The following is a 15,867-nucleotide window of genomic DNA, read 5'->3' as shown; positions in this document are numbered from 1 at the left end:
TGAATAACAAGTCTTAAGTCCTGTTTTTAGTTATTACATTTTAGCTTTCAAAATTTAACCAATAGAGAAGGTCTAGTCGGTAAACTCAACTAAATTGGTACTTAAACCTCTTTCGTACCATACTAACAAGGAGAGTACCCGAGGTGTTTACTGCCGGTTTTGTTCAAAGTCGGGCGTAATGAAGACCTATATGAGGTATGAAATTTCCCAAAAGGAGACGTTGCACTACCCATTCGATTTGCCATGGCGACCGAAAATGTTTTTGACCACTTAAAACAAATAATATCCTTTAAAAAAGCATGGGGAAAATTTGAAAATCACGAAATGGGTAATTTGGATCACATTTAGGTAAAGTTCATCAAGTTTGGGTAAATTACAGTGGCGTAGCCAGGGGGGGCACAGGGGGCACATGCTTCGTCGTACGTACAAATATTTTTATTTTTTTACTTTTTTTTTCAATGGTGTCCCCCCCCCCCGAAACAAAATCCTGGCTACGCCACTGGTAAATTGTAAAACATTTCAGGTAAAATTGTAACAACCTTTGGGTAAAATAAGGAAAAAATCTTATTTTGGTTTTAAGTGTCAAAAACATTTTGGAATGGGTAGTGCAACGTCTCCTTTTGGCAAATTTCATATCTCATGTAGGTCTACATTACGCCCGACTTAATCGGCAATAAACACCTCGGGTACTCTCCTTGTTAGTTGTTGTTCCCCCAATCCATAAAAACTTGTCTTGTTGAGGTTAACGGTAATAGTTAGTGTGGCTTGCAGGGCTGGCCACAACCCTCCTACGCGTTGTAACCCGGCCACCTGAATTAAAGGCTTTAAAAGTCGCACGATGACTTAGACCTAAGGTGGTGCTGATTATTATTATTATTATATTTTGTAATATATATTATTTTTTTAATTTATTATTATTATTGTTCAATTTATATATTTTGTTATTTATTATTATTGTTATTATTGTTTAATTTATATATTTTGTTATTTATTATTATTGTTATTATTGTTTAATTTATATATTTTGTTATTTATTATTATTGTTATTATTGTTTAATTTATATATTTTGTTATTTATTATTATTATTATTGTTGTTTAATTTATATATTTTGTTATTTATTATTATTATTATTGTTGTTTAATTTATATATTTTGTTATTTATTATTATTATTATTATTATTATTGTTTAATTTATATATTTTGTTATTTATTATTATTATTATTTTTATTATGCTAAACTATTTAAGTTAATTCTTGTCATTACATTTTTGGAGAAATTTCCGACGTAAACGTTTCAGGCGGGTACGTCCTGGTCTTCGTCCGCGACGTCTCGTTTTCCAATTGCCGCTAGAGAGCGCGCAGTCTTGGTTCTGAAGAAAAGGGGTAGCTGCCCCCTCTTCGGGGCCTCCCCCCTCTCAGACAATGCCGTTCCCGCGCGTGCGCCCGGAGCCCGGTCTGGACTCTCGCCCCAATCGGCGCATGAGCGCTGACCCCACTGATAAAACGCGATTTCCTTCGTCGAGAGCTCTGCTGTACTATAGAATGTCATTTTCTGGATCGTCGTATTCCCCGTTTTAACTCCTTTCTTTTCCCCCAGTTTTAATTTTAATTAAACCTTCGCTGATTTTTACACCGCGAGACTGTCTATTAGATTGCGTAGTATTTCCGGTTGTATGTTCTCGACGGTGGCGTAGAAAGCGTTCAGATTTCTTGAGATTATTGATCGAACTTGGGCCTATTTTTGATTTTTTTAGTACCGGTTTCGTCACCTTTATCGATGATTAATACGAGTTATCGAAGTGTTCTTAATACTAGTACGGTGTTCGTCGGCTTTTTGGAGTAGTGCGAGACGTCGTTGGTGCGGTTTCTTGGTATATTTTGGAGTATTCGCGACTTGGTTTTTAGGCTTTTGAATTTCTCTCCACGATGGTGGCTTAAAAATGTTTATTGAGTAAGATTTTATTGATTGCTTAGCTTTTAAATTTAAAGGTGATGTAGAATATGCTATCTATTTAATGTTTGCTCAGTGTTAGTAGGTTAGTGCTATAGAACCGTCGACGAGGAGGCGTTTAGAATGCGTGCCTGTAGTTCGAAACTTAAGGTCGACCTTTCGTAACCGCGTTCCCCTCATTACACCTCGGAGCGGTAGAATAGAATTGCTAGTTCTGAAGATCGATTTCGGAAGGAGTCGCTGACAAATTTAAGGAAGAATATTAAGTTATTTCTAATTTACCTAAAATGCTAATTTTATACCGGAAATACATTGATTAGAATTGATAATTAAAAAATATTGGTTTTTTGAAATGTTTTGGATTTCCGATCTTAGAATTTGAAATTGGCGTTAAGAAAAAGCACACTCTTTAAAAACTTTTCGTAGAAATTATAGGCCATTACAATTTGAAATTGGGATTAACTCAATTTCAAATTATACTTAAATATTAGCGTCTGTAATTTAAAATTTCAGTCTTATTACGGGAAATAATATTTTTTAGAATTTGGAAATTAGGTTCTTTAGCAATTAAAAATTAGGTTCTTTAGCAATTGAAAATTAGGTTCTTTAGAATTTGAAAATTAGGTTCTTTAGCAATTGAAAATTAGGTTCTTTAGCAATTGAAAATTAGGTTCTTTAGAATTTGAAAATTAGGTTCTTTAGAATTTGAAAATTAGGTTCTTTAGAATTTGAAAATTAGGTTCTTTAGAATTTTTGAAATTACTGAAATGATAATCAATATCTAAAGTATTAATTTAATTGGGCTAAAAATAAAAAGATAGTTAATTTCAAATTAGGTTCATATATTCAAAATATTTCTTGAAAAAACCGTTCGAAACGTTTAAAAAATAATTTGAAAATCGCGGTCCGTTCTTTCGGCAGTTACGACGTTGTTCCGGCGACGGTTCGCCTTTATAATTCAATTAGCCAGAACCATTGTAACAACAATATAACTCCAAAACATGCCAATTTTAGGAAAGGTCATTTAATTAAACGTAACTCACGTCATTTGTAGTTTCCTTCGATATCTCAATAAATAAGGTCGGCTGAGGAGGAGGAGGAGGAGGAGGAGGAGAGGAGAGTTGGTCGCTTCGTACGTCACGGCGCGTCATCTTCGATCGGCGCGCGATTGGAGTGAACGAACCTCCGCGAACATTACGCGGGTCATCCTCGCGCCCACGCCGCCCGACCTGTCATTCTTTGGCGTGTTATGATGATGCTTTGTGGCTCGCGGCTCAGCCTTGGCCGCCCGATGCGCTAATCCTCCGAAGCATGGGAAGTTCCCATAGCCGAGTACGAGTGAGTAGCTTCCTTGCTAAACATCATCGAGCGACTCTTTTCAAACGCGTCGCGTGTTTAGTCATTTAGTACGATTTGTTTTTAAGGATTTTTGAAGTTTGTTTTCTCGTATGTCTAACATTGTAAGTGTCGTGTTTCTAGTCATTTAGTGCGATTTCTTATGATTTCTTAAGTTTGTTTTTTCCGATGTCTAGTGTCTCGTGTTTAGACATTTAGTACTATTTTTTATGATTTTTAAAGTTTGTTTTTTCCTATGTCTAGTGTCTCGTGTTTAGACATTTAGTACTATTTTTTTATGATTTTTAAAGTTTGTTTTTTCCTATGTCTAGTGTCTCGTGTTTAGACATTTAGTACTATTTTTTTATGATTTTTAAAGTTTGTTTTTTCCTATGTCTAGTGTCTCGTGTTTAGACATTTAGTACTATTTTTTTATGATTTTTAAAGTTTGTTTTTTCCTATGTCTAGTGTCTCGTGTTTAGACATTTAGTACTATTTTTTTATGATTTTTAAAGTTTGTTTTTTCCTATGTCTAGTGTCTCGTGTTTAGACATTTAGTACTATTTTTTTATGATTTTTAAAGTTTGTTTTTTCCTATGTCTAGTGTCTCGTGTTTAGACATTTAGTACTATTTTTTTATGATTTTTAAAGTTTGTTTTTTCCTATGTCTAGTGTCTCGTGTTTAGACATTTAGTACTATTTTTTTATGATTTTTAAAGTTTGTTTTTTCTTGTGTCTAGTGTCTCGTGTTTTAACATTTAGTACTATTTTTTTATGATTTTTAAAGTTTGTTTTTTTCCTATGTCTAGTGTCTTGTGTTTAGACATTTAGTACTATTTTTATGACTTTTAAAGTTTGTTTTTTTTTCTTGTGTCTAGTGTCTCGTGTTTTAACATTTAGTACTATTTTTTATGATTTTTAAAGTTTGTTTTTTTCTTGTGTCTAGTGTCTCGTGTTTTAACATTTAGTACTATTTTTTTTATGATTTTTAAAGTTTGTTTTTTTCTTGTGTCTAGTGTCCCGTGTTTTAACATTTAGTACTATTTTTTATGATTTTTAAAGTTTTTTTCCTATGTCTAGTGTCTCGTGTTTAGACATTTAGTGCGATTTTGAATGAATTTTGAAGTTTATATTCTTGTATGTCTAAGTGTCGTGTTTCTAGTCATTTAGTACGATTTTTGTGATATTTGAAGTTTATTTTTTCCTGTCCAGTTTAGTCATTTAGTACGATTGTTTTTATGATTTTTTAAGTTTATTTCTCGTGTGTCTAAGTGTCTCGTGTTTAGACATAAAAAATCATAAAAATCGTATTAATGTCTAATCACGCAATACTAGACATAGGAAAAATAAACTATAAATCATGAAAAAAATCATACTTAAAGTTTGTTTTTTCCTATGTCTAGTGTTGTGTGTGTAGTCATTTAGTACGATTTTTTTAATGAATTTTGAAGTTCATTTTATACTGTCTAGTGTCTCGTTTTTAGATTTTAAGTATGATTGTTTTATGATTTTTTAAGTTTATTTACTTATGTCTAAGTGTCGCGTGTTTAGTCGTTTAGTACAAATGTTTTTATGATTTTCGAAATTTATTTTTTCTATCGTAAAAAATCTTACTAAATGATTAAAAACGCGATTCTTCAAAACGTAAGAGATACTAAATAATACATTCTTATATTATATCGTATTTTATTCAGTGTCGTGTGGCTAGTCATTTAATACGACTTGTGTTTTATAATTTTTGAAATTTATTATTTTATCTCGTACGTCTTTTTATTGTCGTGTATTTAGTCACTTGGTACGATTGATTTTTAGGATTTTTCAAGTTTATAATTTATCTCGTTTGCCTTAGTGTCACGGGTTTAGTCATTTAGTACGATTTATTTTCTATGATCTCTAAACTTTATGAATTATTTTCTTATGGATTCTGAAAATATAATTATTTGTGGGTATCGCTGGTATACGACGGCATTTTAATTAGGCCTCGAACTAAAAGAAACTCAATTTAGCCGAAAAATTATTTAATAGTCAATATTTTATTACAATTTTAGTTTTTTAATGCCAATTTATATTAATTTTCGATATTAATCCACGGTGTTACTATTTTTGGATCTCCATCATTGAACTTATCGAAAGATTATTTTAGCCTTGGTTCGATGGCTCGATTTATAAGTGTCCATTAATTAAGAAAAAAGCCTAGATTATCCTTTGGTTTGATGCTCTTTGACGTTGGAGAGTAATTGTGAAGATTGTTTGTCTAACGTCTCCCCCTGGTGTACATTTACGAGAATTAACCCTTTCGTACCTGACAGGACCGCTTTACTTTGTGCCAAGGTTGTTAGAAAAATGTCAGTTTAGTTTTGGTCACTTTGGTGCCTCAGAACTCGCGATATGCCTTTTAATTAATTTCAGACTGTACTATGTGTCTTTTTTGCCTAGAAATAGTCACTATTACGTAGGTCTTAAATATCTATAATAAGAAAATATGACATCATTCAATTTCGACTTATGACATAATCGAAATCGCGATGATTGTCTATGTCGTCATGTCCGGTAATTTTAGAAGTATTTCAAAAGTTTTCTTAAGTTCACTTTGGCATCTGAAGACCTCTTATGTCTGTATGAGTGACTCGGGATACGAGGCTATGGCGATTTTGGGCTAAGCCTTGTTCCGCCGGCTGAAATTTTGTTTGCGTTCTCCGGCGTGTAGGTGGAGCTTTTAGCTGTCCTTTCTTCGGAGCATTGTAGAGGGCGCTGCTTTAGAACCGCCAAGTTTTGTTTCTTGTCACGCCGTTTTCCGAGATAGTTTTTTGAAACTTTTGACAAAGGAAAACCGTTCAAGTGTATTTCTTTTTAAACTGAAATGCTACAAACAGGGGTGCCTTATGTAGTTTTGCTACCGTGGTCTGTCTGATAGAGCTCTCCGTTAATATTACTAAAATCTCTAATAATATTGAAGTGATTATCAGAAATTTCGCGATAGACTGAAGACTATAAAAATATTAGTAGCGGTTAAGTAAAACTCGCGACGGTGTTAATTTCAGGGTTGACTGTCTGGTTTAAACCAAGTGATTTAAAAAAACAATGTTTTTTTTAATGATTTTTTTAATTAACTAAAAATTGTTCCAAATTGTTTGAACATTTTCTTACCTATATGATTGCATTTCTAACACATTTACAAGATGACCACATTCCCTATATTTCCAATACCTTCCTGTAAATTCCTTAAATTTTCTCATGTAGTATAAACCGAAAACATTCCGTCGTCGTGTACCCTTCTTCATCCTATATTTCACTTTATTTTATCCACTGTTTTTCGATAAGAATCCTTATTTTTGCTTATGGTTTTTCCTATATTTTCCTTTCATTCGCTTGGAAATGTCCTATTTTTTCTATAAAATTTTCGAGGCATTTTCCTGATCACCCTACATTTATACAAAATGAAAAATGAAACTAAAACTAAAACTTCCTTTTGGTCACGTGAGACTTGTAATAATACTCATATTAATTTTAGTTGATTGGTAATATTTATGCACGGTTAAACAAAAGCGAAAAATAGATTAAAAGTAAAATAAAGCAGTGTTTATAAACAACTGGTTTAACCTATAAAACCGGTTTTTTGGGGTTTTTATTAAAAAGAAATCGGTTTTTTTTTCCAACCCTGGGTAATTTTACGGAAACAGATTACATTTGCTTAGTACGCGATGATATTAAATAATTATTTTATTATTCGGTTGAGCTAAAAGGTTTTATGAAGGCAATTTTAGATTGATATTTTGGAACAGCCAACTAGTAGGCCAAAGTATTATTGAAACCTATTTTATTATTGAAAGTTAAGTAGAACAGTAGACTAGGTTAATTATGTTTAATCTAAACTCAATTTAAATAACTAGAGCACGCGTACAATTTCCGGTACCAAAAACTTTCAGTGCAATCCATATTAATACGTATTTCGAATGTCTAACTTACCTGGCATCAAACGGCCGTAACAAACCGGTTTTTCTTATGGTACATTAGTGCCAGGTAACGTCGTTATCGTTTTGCAAACGTCATCCGATACCAAATCGGAATAATAAACTCGTTTTTCTTGGATTTAATTAATGCCAGGTAACATTTCTTCGCAATTTTCAACTTTACCCGACATCAAATGGCCGTAAGAAACCGGTTTTTTCGTTTTATATTTCGGTCTCAGGTGAGCGTGTTACCTTGACGCTCGCCTTGAAGTTTAGATAATGAATTAACGAGTTTTCGTTTTAAGCTCCGATCATTTGCGCGCCTGTTTGATTGACTATTTCGCTTAGCTTCGCAACTTTCAGGTGTGTCTGTGAAATTTAAGCAGCTATCGCTTGAAACTAAGCGAATTTTAAACGCGTTTATGTAAATATTATTGTTTTACGTTGTCTTCGATGGATCCTTCGCAAATTACGTCACACTAAATAAAACCTTTTTCGACTGCCTCTTGTAACAGTTGGAAAGTCAGACCACATTTCAATTATGAGCGCGCCATTAAGAAATGGGGTGGCGGAGTGGTGAGCACTTTAGCCTCTGGGTGAAAACTTTGAGTTATTCCTCCCCACTGCTTAGTTTTTTGGTTTCCTCTTCCATAACTTACAAGGAGACATCCCGAAGTGTAACCCACCAATTTTGTTCAAACTCGGGGGATTAGTAGACCTTCATGTATCATGAAAAATCCTAAAGGGAATTTATTCAAAGGGAAACCGTTTTGCCATGGCAACGAAAAATGTTTTTGACAACACAAAATATTAAATTTTCCCATTGAAAATAACATGGGATTTTGACCTCAAATTGATCAAAAGTTGATCAATTTTGATATTTTCTTTATTAATTTTTAACTATTTTTTAAATTTTGGGCATTTTCGAAATTTTTAAATTGGTTAAAATTTTTCACAGGGGGGTCCTAGGAATCGGTCAGAATCCCATGTTATTTTCAATGGGAAAATTTCCATTTATTGTTGTCAAAAATATTTTTCGTTGCCATGGCAAAACGGTTGCCCATTGAATAAATTCCCTTTAGAATTTTTCAAGTTACACGAAGGTCTACCAATCCCCCGAGTTTGAACAAAATCGGTGGGTTACACTTCGGGATGTCTCCTTGTTAGGGTTACCGGTAATAGTATGTGTAGGGAGCTGTGGCCTTGACCTCCTGCCAAAGTTAACCTAGCCGTCTGACTTAAAGGGCATTAAAAGTCGCTAGATGATTTGGGCCTGTGGTGGTGCCTTGGGTAGAATATATTTATTTATACAGTGTGTTTCAAAAGGTGATGCAAAAATTTTAAGGAGTTGTAGAGGGTGAGTTGAGAAGTATGCTTGTTTTTTCCATTTTTCCTACGATGAGTTAAAAGAGCGCCAGAGAGCTTCCAAGTGTGGCCTACTAGCCCCTGGAAGTAGGCTGCAACAAGCGCAAAAACAAGCAGCAGGGACTTTAAATACGGTTTAAGTTAACTTTTTTTACGCTGGTTACCTCGATTTGTTTACAAACTCGTTTTTTACCTTTCACACGAACCCAAACCTGAATGTTCGCGTTTCCCTGCTGCTTGGTTTTGCGCTTGTTGCAGCCTACTTCCAGTTGCTAGTAGGCCACACTTTGAAGCTCTCTGGCGCTCTTTTCACTCATCGTAGGAAAATGGGAAAAAACAGGCATACTTCTCAACTCACCCCCTACAACTCCTTCACATTTTGCATAAGCTTTTGATAAACCCTGTATTTAATGGTCGAATATTTCCCAGGGAAGAAAAATTATTGAAATAACATCCGAAATTAAGTTAAGTTTTCTAGGTGTAAATCAATAAACATAATTAAAATATTATAATGAGGAAAACAAATATTAAATTGTCTGTGATATCTTAAAATAATTGATCATTTAGGTTCCGGTATAGAATTAAGTTATGTGACGTTACATTTACCACAGTCAGTGCGTTACGTCATTTGTGAAGAACCCCTTAACTGATTGTGCAATTATATCGATTTTGAGTGTAGGCTGTAGATTGTTTTAACGCTTAGGTTACAAATTTTCGCGTTTAAATTTTTTTTTAACCTAAGAAATGAAATATGAAAATTTCACTGTATTTTCCCTGAGGTTTGATAATTTAAAATCGATAATAATTAAAATTTCAAGAAAATTGTCTTCCCTTTTTAAGAAATCTGTGATGGTTAAAGTATAAATATTGAATGATTGAATCATAAGAAATCAATATTATCATAAGTGGATCATTCTCTCTAAGTAGACAAAACGCTATGCTACCTATGACTAGAGTCTTTGTTGGGGTCGGTCTGGCAGCCCTTTACAGCCGCCCTATACTGTGTATCACCTCAACTTCACTCGGAATTTATACTGCCGAATCTAACGTTTCTTACATCTCTTTTGGTACGTTCCACGTCTGAAACGTGTCTCGAGGGCCCGAGAGAGAGAAATTTTGGGGGTTGGCTCATCGAATTTTTCCCCCCAAAAAAACCTATACCATATTGGTCAAGGTCAGTTTCAGATCCAAGGGTAGAGTTGTGTTCAATAAACGCCCCTTTAGTTGCCGTCTTGACCACTCGGTGGCGCCTCCGCCGAAATATTTTCAAAATTTCTCTCTCTGGAGTTTGCTCTCTATACAAGCTCTGACGTCACGAAACCCAGACTAAGATACCCGGCCGAGACCCGAAATTTGTATACTTAGAGATAATGATCTACTTATGATATTATATATTAATTTGGGTTTCTAGGATACCGAAATTTTGCTGGAAATGAATTTATTTTTTTGATAAAACCTTTTTAGAATTAGCTGTTTAAGTTGTGAGAAGTTTTTAAACTGCTGAACCTTCGTTTGCTAAGAAAATGCTTTGTGTTTTGGCCAAATAATCTTCTTAGTAAATTAAAATACATCAGTTCTTGGACAGCTCGTGCTAGCGAGCAGCTGTTTTGCGCTAAATGTTTTTAAATTGTTTAAATTTCAACCCGCGATTTGTGACCAAAATATTGTTATTAAATAAGTTTTTATTTGAAGTATTTTATTAATAATTATTTTTATCTGTTTTTCTTTCTAGGTAAGTAGCCTGTTTCGTTGACTTTGTATTGCTGGTACTGGTATGGTATTGGAAGTTAGAAATCACGAAGCTCTTTCGTAACATAAGTACCATTTTAATTTTTTAATTTAATTCAGTTCTTTAATAAATGGTTATTATCAGAAGAAAATAGGGGAAGTACGAATCTGTAGCTTTGAGCCGTAGAAGTCGTCGTGTGACCCACGAAAATGCCTTTTTACGCATAATAAACCAAACTGAAAAAGTAGTTCCAATTTTGTTTTGATTCAACACGGCTATAAACGACGAAAGCAAATACGCCTTAGCTCAATTAGCAGAGAATGAGAAGTACAATATGTCACAATTGTTCAATTTAAGAAAAATTGATTTTTTAAACGATGTAATCATCCGCGATTTCCCGCCAAACCGTTTTAGCGCGAAAATTCGTGAAAAGGGACGCCTTTCCAAAGCTGACTAGAAGCGTACTTCCCCCTATTTTCTTCTGTTATTATACACTGTATCCACTAAAAAACGAAACCAGGGCTAATAATCGAAAAGCTATAGCACACGCAGGGGGTCATTAGACGATACAAAACTCAATGACCTTGAACCATGTCCTCAAGGTCGTTTAAAAACTATCTTGAGAACCGTTGGGCTTAGACTCGGTTCGAATTAGAAAGGTGTGCGCCATCGCATTTTATGCTCAAGTGACTCTGAACCGATGAAAATGGGCCAATAGGAAGCTAAGAAAATGAAGATGATCAATGTTCAATGACTAATTATCAATATAAAATGTTATTTAAATTAAGCTCAAATTAGGTCGTTTAAAAAAAAATGTGATTTCGCACACTTTTAGAATTGAAACCGACCTTCCAAACCTAACGGTTTTCGAGATATATTTTCAATGACCTTGAAGTCATGGTTCAAGGTCAACTGACCTTTAATAGCGTAAGATATCTTACCAAAGTGAATTTTTCTTGAAAATGTCGATGCCGTAAAACAAGTACTTTCTAAATTAATAACACTTTAGCATGACCTCTTCGACCTTTTTATTCGACCTTCTGGTTTTTGGTGTTAATTTCCTTAACTACCTATTGGCCAATTTACATCGGTTCAGAGCCACTTGGATATAAAATGCGATGGCGCACAACTTTCTAATTGAAACGGAGTCTCTAAACCCAACGGTTCTCGAGATAGTTTTTGAATGACCTTGAGGACATAGTTCAAAGTCATTGAGTTTATTACTTTTTGATTCGGGCCGGTGGCAAGTCACGTGAACCAACAGCTCCCTATACTTACCATTACTGTTAACCTGCACGTGCTAAGCGATCTGAAAATATCAAATTCCTAGGAATAGTAGCTTTTCGATCAGTGGCGTAGTGAGGTTATTTAGCGCCCAGAGTCAAACTCCAAAATTTGCGCCCCCCCCCCACCTATGCCGGCCCCAATTTCCGCCATAAAATTCCTTGTTTTTAGACGAAACCTAAACATTGTCAATAACAAAATAAATATTAATTTAATTGATATATTAAAAAAAATTCAAGTTTCCAATATCCGCTTTAATATGCCCCCTCTGCCCCCCTCACTACGCCTCTGTTTTCGATTATTAACTCTGCTTCGTTTATAGTGGACACCCTTAAACAAATTACTCGTGTAATATTTCTCAAGTGGATACTAAAGAATTATACTATATATGAAGCAAAGGCGTTAGTTGGTGGCTCAGCATACACTAATTCATATTAGTTTATATATCATTGCTACCTGTATTATGATAAGGCCCTTGTTATTAGAGATGGCAATGAATCTATCCGATTCTTCGAAAAACTAATTTACTGGAGAGCGTGGTGCCATCTATTAATGGCAAAGGAAGCTTAAATTCAAAATAGCAAAACAATAACGTCTTCACAGAACCATTGTAGAGTATTATAATTAGCGTCAAAGAAACATTTATAATTATTCTAATTAGACAACTTATACTCTACTTACAAGTGTTAGTGGACTTTACACTAAAATATATCCCATATAAAATATATTGTTAAAAATTACTATAAAAAATTAAAATACCAAAATTATAAAAAAATAAAGAAACTGAAAACGCTCATTCCGTGTGCTTATTTTTCATTAGCAAGGTGAGGTTAAGTACGTCTATCTTTTGCTACTCGTTCGTTTGTCCTTAAGCATTCCCACAGTTTTAATGGAAATTTTCACCCTTTTATGCTTATTCATACAAACCAACAATTTTGCGAAATATTGTTGGACAACTCTAGATGCTCTTTGTGAATGAAGAAAATATTTTCGTGTTGATTACACAAATTTTAAAAAATGGCTTGCTTTTCTGACCGAGGTTTAGCTACCAATTTAAGTTTTAAATTACGCAAACTTAATGCTAATATTAATAATAAGTACCTTTATTAATATAAATTTTATATAATTAAGAGGTATTTCTTCAAGAAGAACGAGTATATGGTGAACACAGAATATTTTAAAATCCTTTTATTATTTAATTATAGGAAATTTATCAATGAAATATAGGAAGAAAATCGAGGGGGCGAGAAACAATTAGAGAAAACTGTTTAAAAAATTGTTTAAAGTGGTACAAAATTCAAAATATAGTTGATAACCGATGGAAATAGTCGAAAACTATCGCCGAACAGAGTTGAAAATAAGCATCTTTAAAAAGCAGGACGTTTAAAGATTTCTAAGGGTAAAATAGCGACTATTTTAATTTCTTCAGACTTTTAAGTTAAAATATTTTAGGAAATTTAATGAAATTATAGGATAAAAAAGTAAGGATGTTAAATTATAGGAAATATAGGAACTGTGGTCACCCTGCGAGTAGTTTTATTCGCCATAAATCTCTACAACTTTTCGTGGGGTGACGGAGTAGTTAGCGCTTTCGCCTCGCAGCAAGAGGAGCCGGGTTCGATACCAACTTTCGCACTGGGTGAAAACTTGGAACTACTCCTTCCGCGTGTAATTTGCAAGTTGCCTCCCCACTGTTTAAAGGGGTTTTCCCTCGAGTTCTTCGGTTTCCCCTTCCATAAAAACTTGTTGAGGTTAACGGTAATAGTTAGTGTCGGGAGCTGTTGGCTCGCGGGGAATGAAGGCCTTGGCACCACCCTCCTACGCGTTGTAACCCGGCCACCTGTGTAAAGGCTTCAAAAGTCGCTTGATGACTGGGGCCTAAGGTGGTGCCTTGGGTATTAGCCCAGCTGATTATTATTACTTTTACAAAAGCAACCACTCACGAACAAAGTTTGGGGAAAATGTTTGGCCTTTCATAGCTGTATCTTGAATCTTGCAAATGAAGAAAAGCTGATAACCAGGCCACCGGGAATAATGGTATTAAACGTTCCTCGGTGACTTGGGCCCGTGGTAGTGACAAGGTTATTTTACCTAGCTAATTCAGGGTTGCCACACGTCAGGGAAAGGTCAGGGAATTTTAAGAATTTGTAAATAGTCAGGGAATTCAGTTTTATCTTGGCACTTTTTGAAGGTAATTTTACTCTAGCTCTATGACAAATTCTATGGTAATCATTTATTTCCTTGAAAGTTGGCTAATTTTTTCAACATTGAAATAACCTTTTTACTGAATTTTAAGGCCATTTAAATTTATTGACTTCTGATAAAATAATAATAATCAGCTAGGCTAATACCCAAGGCACCACCTTAGGCCTAAGTCATCGAGCGACTTATTATGCCTTTAATTCAGGTGGCCGGGTGAAGTATAAAATACAATTTTATTAACTTCTGATAAAAGTGAAGTATAAAATACAAATTTATTAACTTCTGATAAAAGTGAAGTATAAAATACAAATTTATTAACTTCTGATAAAAGTGAAGTATAAAATACAAATTTATTAACTTCTGATAAAAGTGAAGTATAAAATACAAATTTATTAACTTCTGATAAAAGTGAAGTATAAAATACAAATTTTGGACTTTGGGAAAGACTTTGTAATTTTCCAAATTGATTATCAACATTGTGCAATTTTAGGCCAAATATGGTTCCATTTTATAAGCATACCTGGATTTTTCAAGTGGGTTGGCACGCGTTTCTTAGGTCTACTTGGGTTTATGTTTAGTTGAGCTAGGACCAGAAGTTCATTTGTGTGAACAAAATTTCTGAAAGTAATTTAACACATGTTAGTCATTTTAGTAAATCAGGTTACACGATGAAACGAAAATGTCTTACAACGATACTAAAATGCGCATTATGTATGGCTGTGAGCCTTGCCTAAACACACAAAATATTTTGTTTTCGCGTACCCAGGTTTACCGTAAATATTATCATTACTCGTAGGCTCGTAACTATTTCGCTTTAATTGCACAAGGCTTAGACGCGTTTCAATTCAAACAAGTTCGTTGAATTAGAAACACGTTTTTTTTTAGCTGGACAACACTACTGTAAACGCTATAAATATGAAAGTTTTCAAATATTCGACTGCGAAGTATAAGGGTGAACAGACCGTTGAAAATAATTAAGTTGTCGTTGCGCGGCAATAGATTCATTGAAATATATTTATAATGGAGCCGAGTTAATACTGTAAAGTATAATATTAATGGGGTATGAATTAATAAATACATTATGACGCTTAATTACCAAAAGCGCCAGTAAAGGGGCGTTACAAAGTAATGGAACATACAAAGGTTTTAATGGGCGTTAAAGTAAAATACATTATGATGCGCGTCAGTGGAAACTAAGCTTAAAATCTAATGCTTAATTACCAAAAGCGCCAGTAAAGTAGTTTTTCTAAAACAACTAAAATTTGTTTTAGAAAATACGTTTTTGAAGGGAACAATTCGTGTATGATAAAAATGTTTGATAATTAACTGCATATCCCTACGCAGAAAAGAGCTGCATTCTAAGCACAAACGTTAACCATTCCCGCCCATTTCAGTTAACACATTTCGCTTCCAACCATTCCCGCCCATTTCAGTGAACACATTTCGCTTCCAACCATTCCCGCCCATTTCAGTTAACACATTTCGCTTCCAACCATTCCCGCCCATTTCAGTTAACACATTTCGCTTCCAACCATTCCCGCCCATTTCAGTTAACACATTTCGCTTCCAACCATTCCCGCCCATTTCAGTTAACACATTTCGCTTCCAACCATTCCCGCCTATTTCAGTTAACACATTTCGCTTCCAACCATTCCCGCCCATTTCAGTGAACACATTTCGCTTCCAACCATTCCCGCCCATTTCAGTGAACACATTTCGCTTCCAACCATTCCCGCCCATTTCAGTTAACACATTTCGCTTCCAACCATTCCCGCCTATTTCAGTTAACACATTTCGCTTCCAACCATTCCCGCCCATTTCAGTTAACACATTTCGCTTCCAACCATTCCCGCCCATTTCAGTTAACACATTTCGCTTCCAACCATTCCCGCCCATTTCAGTTAACACATTTCGCTTCCAACCATTCCCGCCCATTTCAGTTAACACTTTTGCCTTCCAACCATTTCCGCCCATTCCCGTTAACACTTTTGCCTTCCAACCATTTCCGCCCATTCCCGTTAACACTTTTGCCTTCCAACCATTTCCGCC

The 15,867-nt window shown here is 34.6% G+C and overlaps 1 protein-coding gene across 4 annotated transcripts in view; it reads left to right on the top strand.

Annotated features, from left to right (window-relative positions):
* Window positions 1–15,867, top strand: part of LOC149958346 (cGMP-inhibited 3',5'-cyclic phosphodiesterase 3A-like) — a 250,737-nt gene that overhangs the window by 190,455 nt on the left and 44,415 nt on the right. Inside the window, exon 1 of one of the 4 annotated variants that reach the window (XM_090165790.1) lies at window positions 3,231–3,291. The exons of the other annotated variants lie outside the window; for them this stretch is intronic. Within the exon in view, the coding sequence (XP_090021916.1) occupies window positions 3,265–3,291 (27 nt within the window). The 5' untranslated portion in view covers window positions 3,231–3,264. Of the gene's footprint in view, window positions 1–3,230; window positions 3,292–15,867 lie in introns of those variants that run through there. 4 annotated transcript variants of the gene reach the window in all.

This window comes from Leiobunum rupestre, chromosome 2, assembly GCF_980474605.1.
Source record: "Leiobunum rupestre chromosome 2, qqLeiRupe1.1.hap1, whole genome shotgun sequence".
NCBI classification, from domain to species: domain Eukaryota; kingdom Metazoa; phylum Arthropoda; class Arachnida; order Opiliones; family Sclerosomatidae; genus Leiobunum; species Leiobunum rupestre.
Note: the sequence above shows the minus strand (reverse complement) of the source record. Positions and strands in the feature narration are given on the sequence as shown.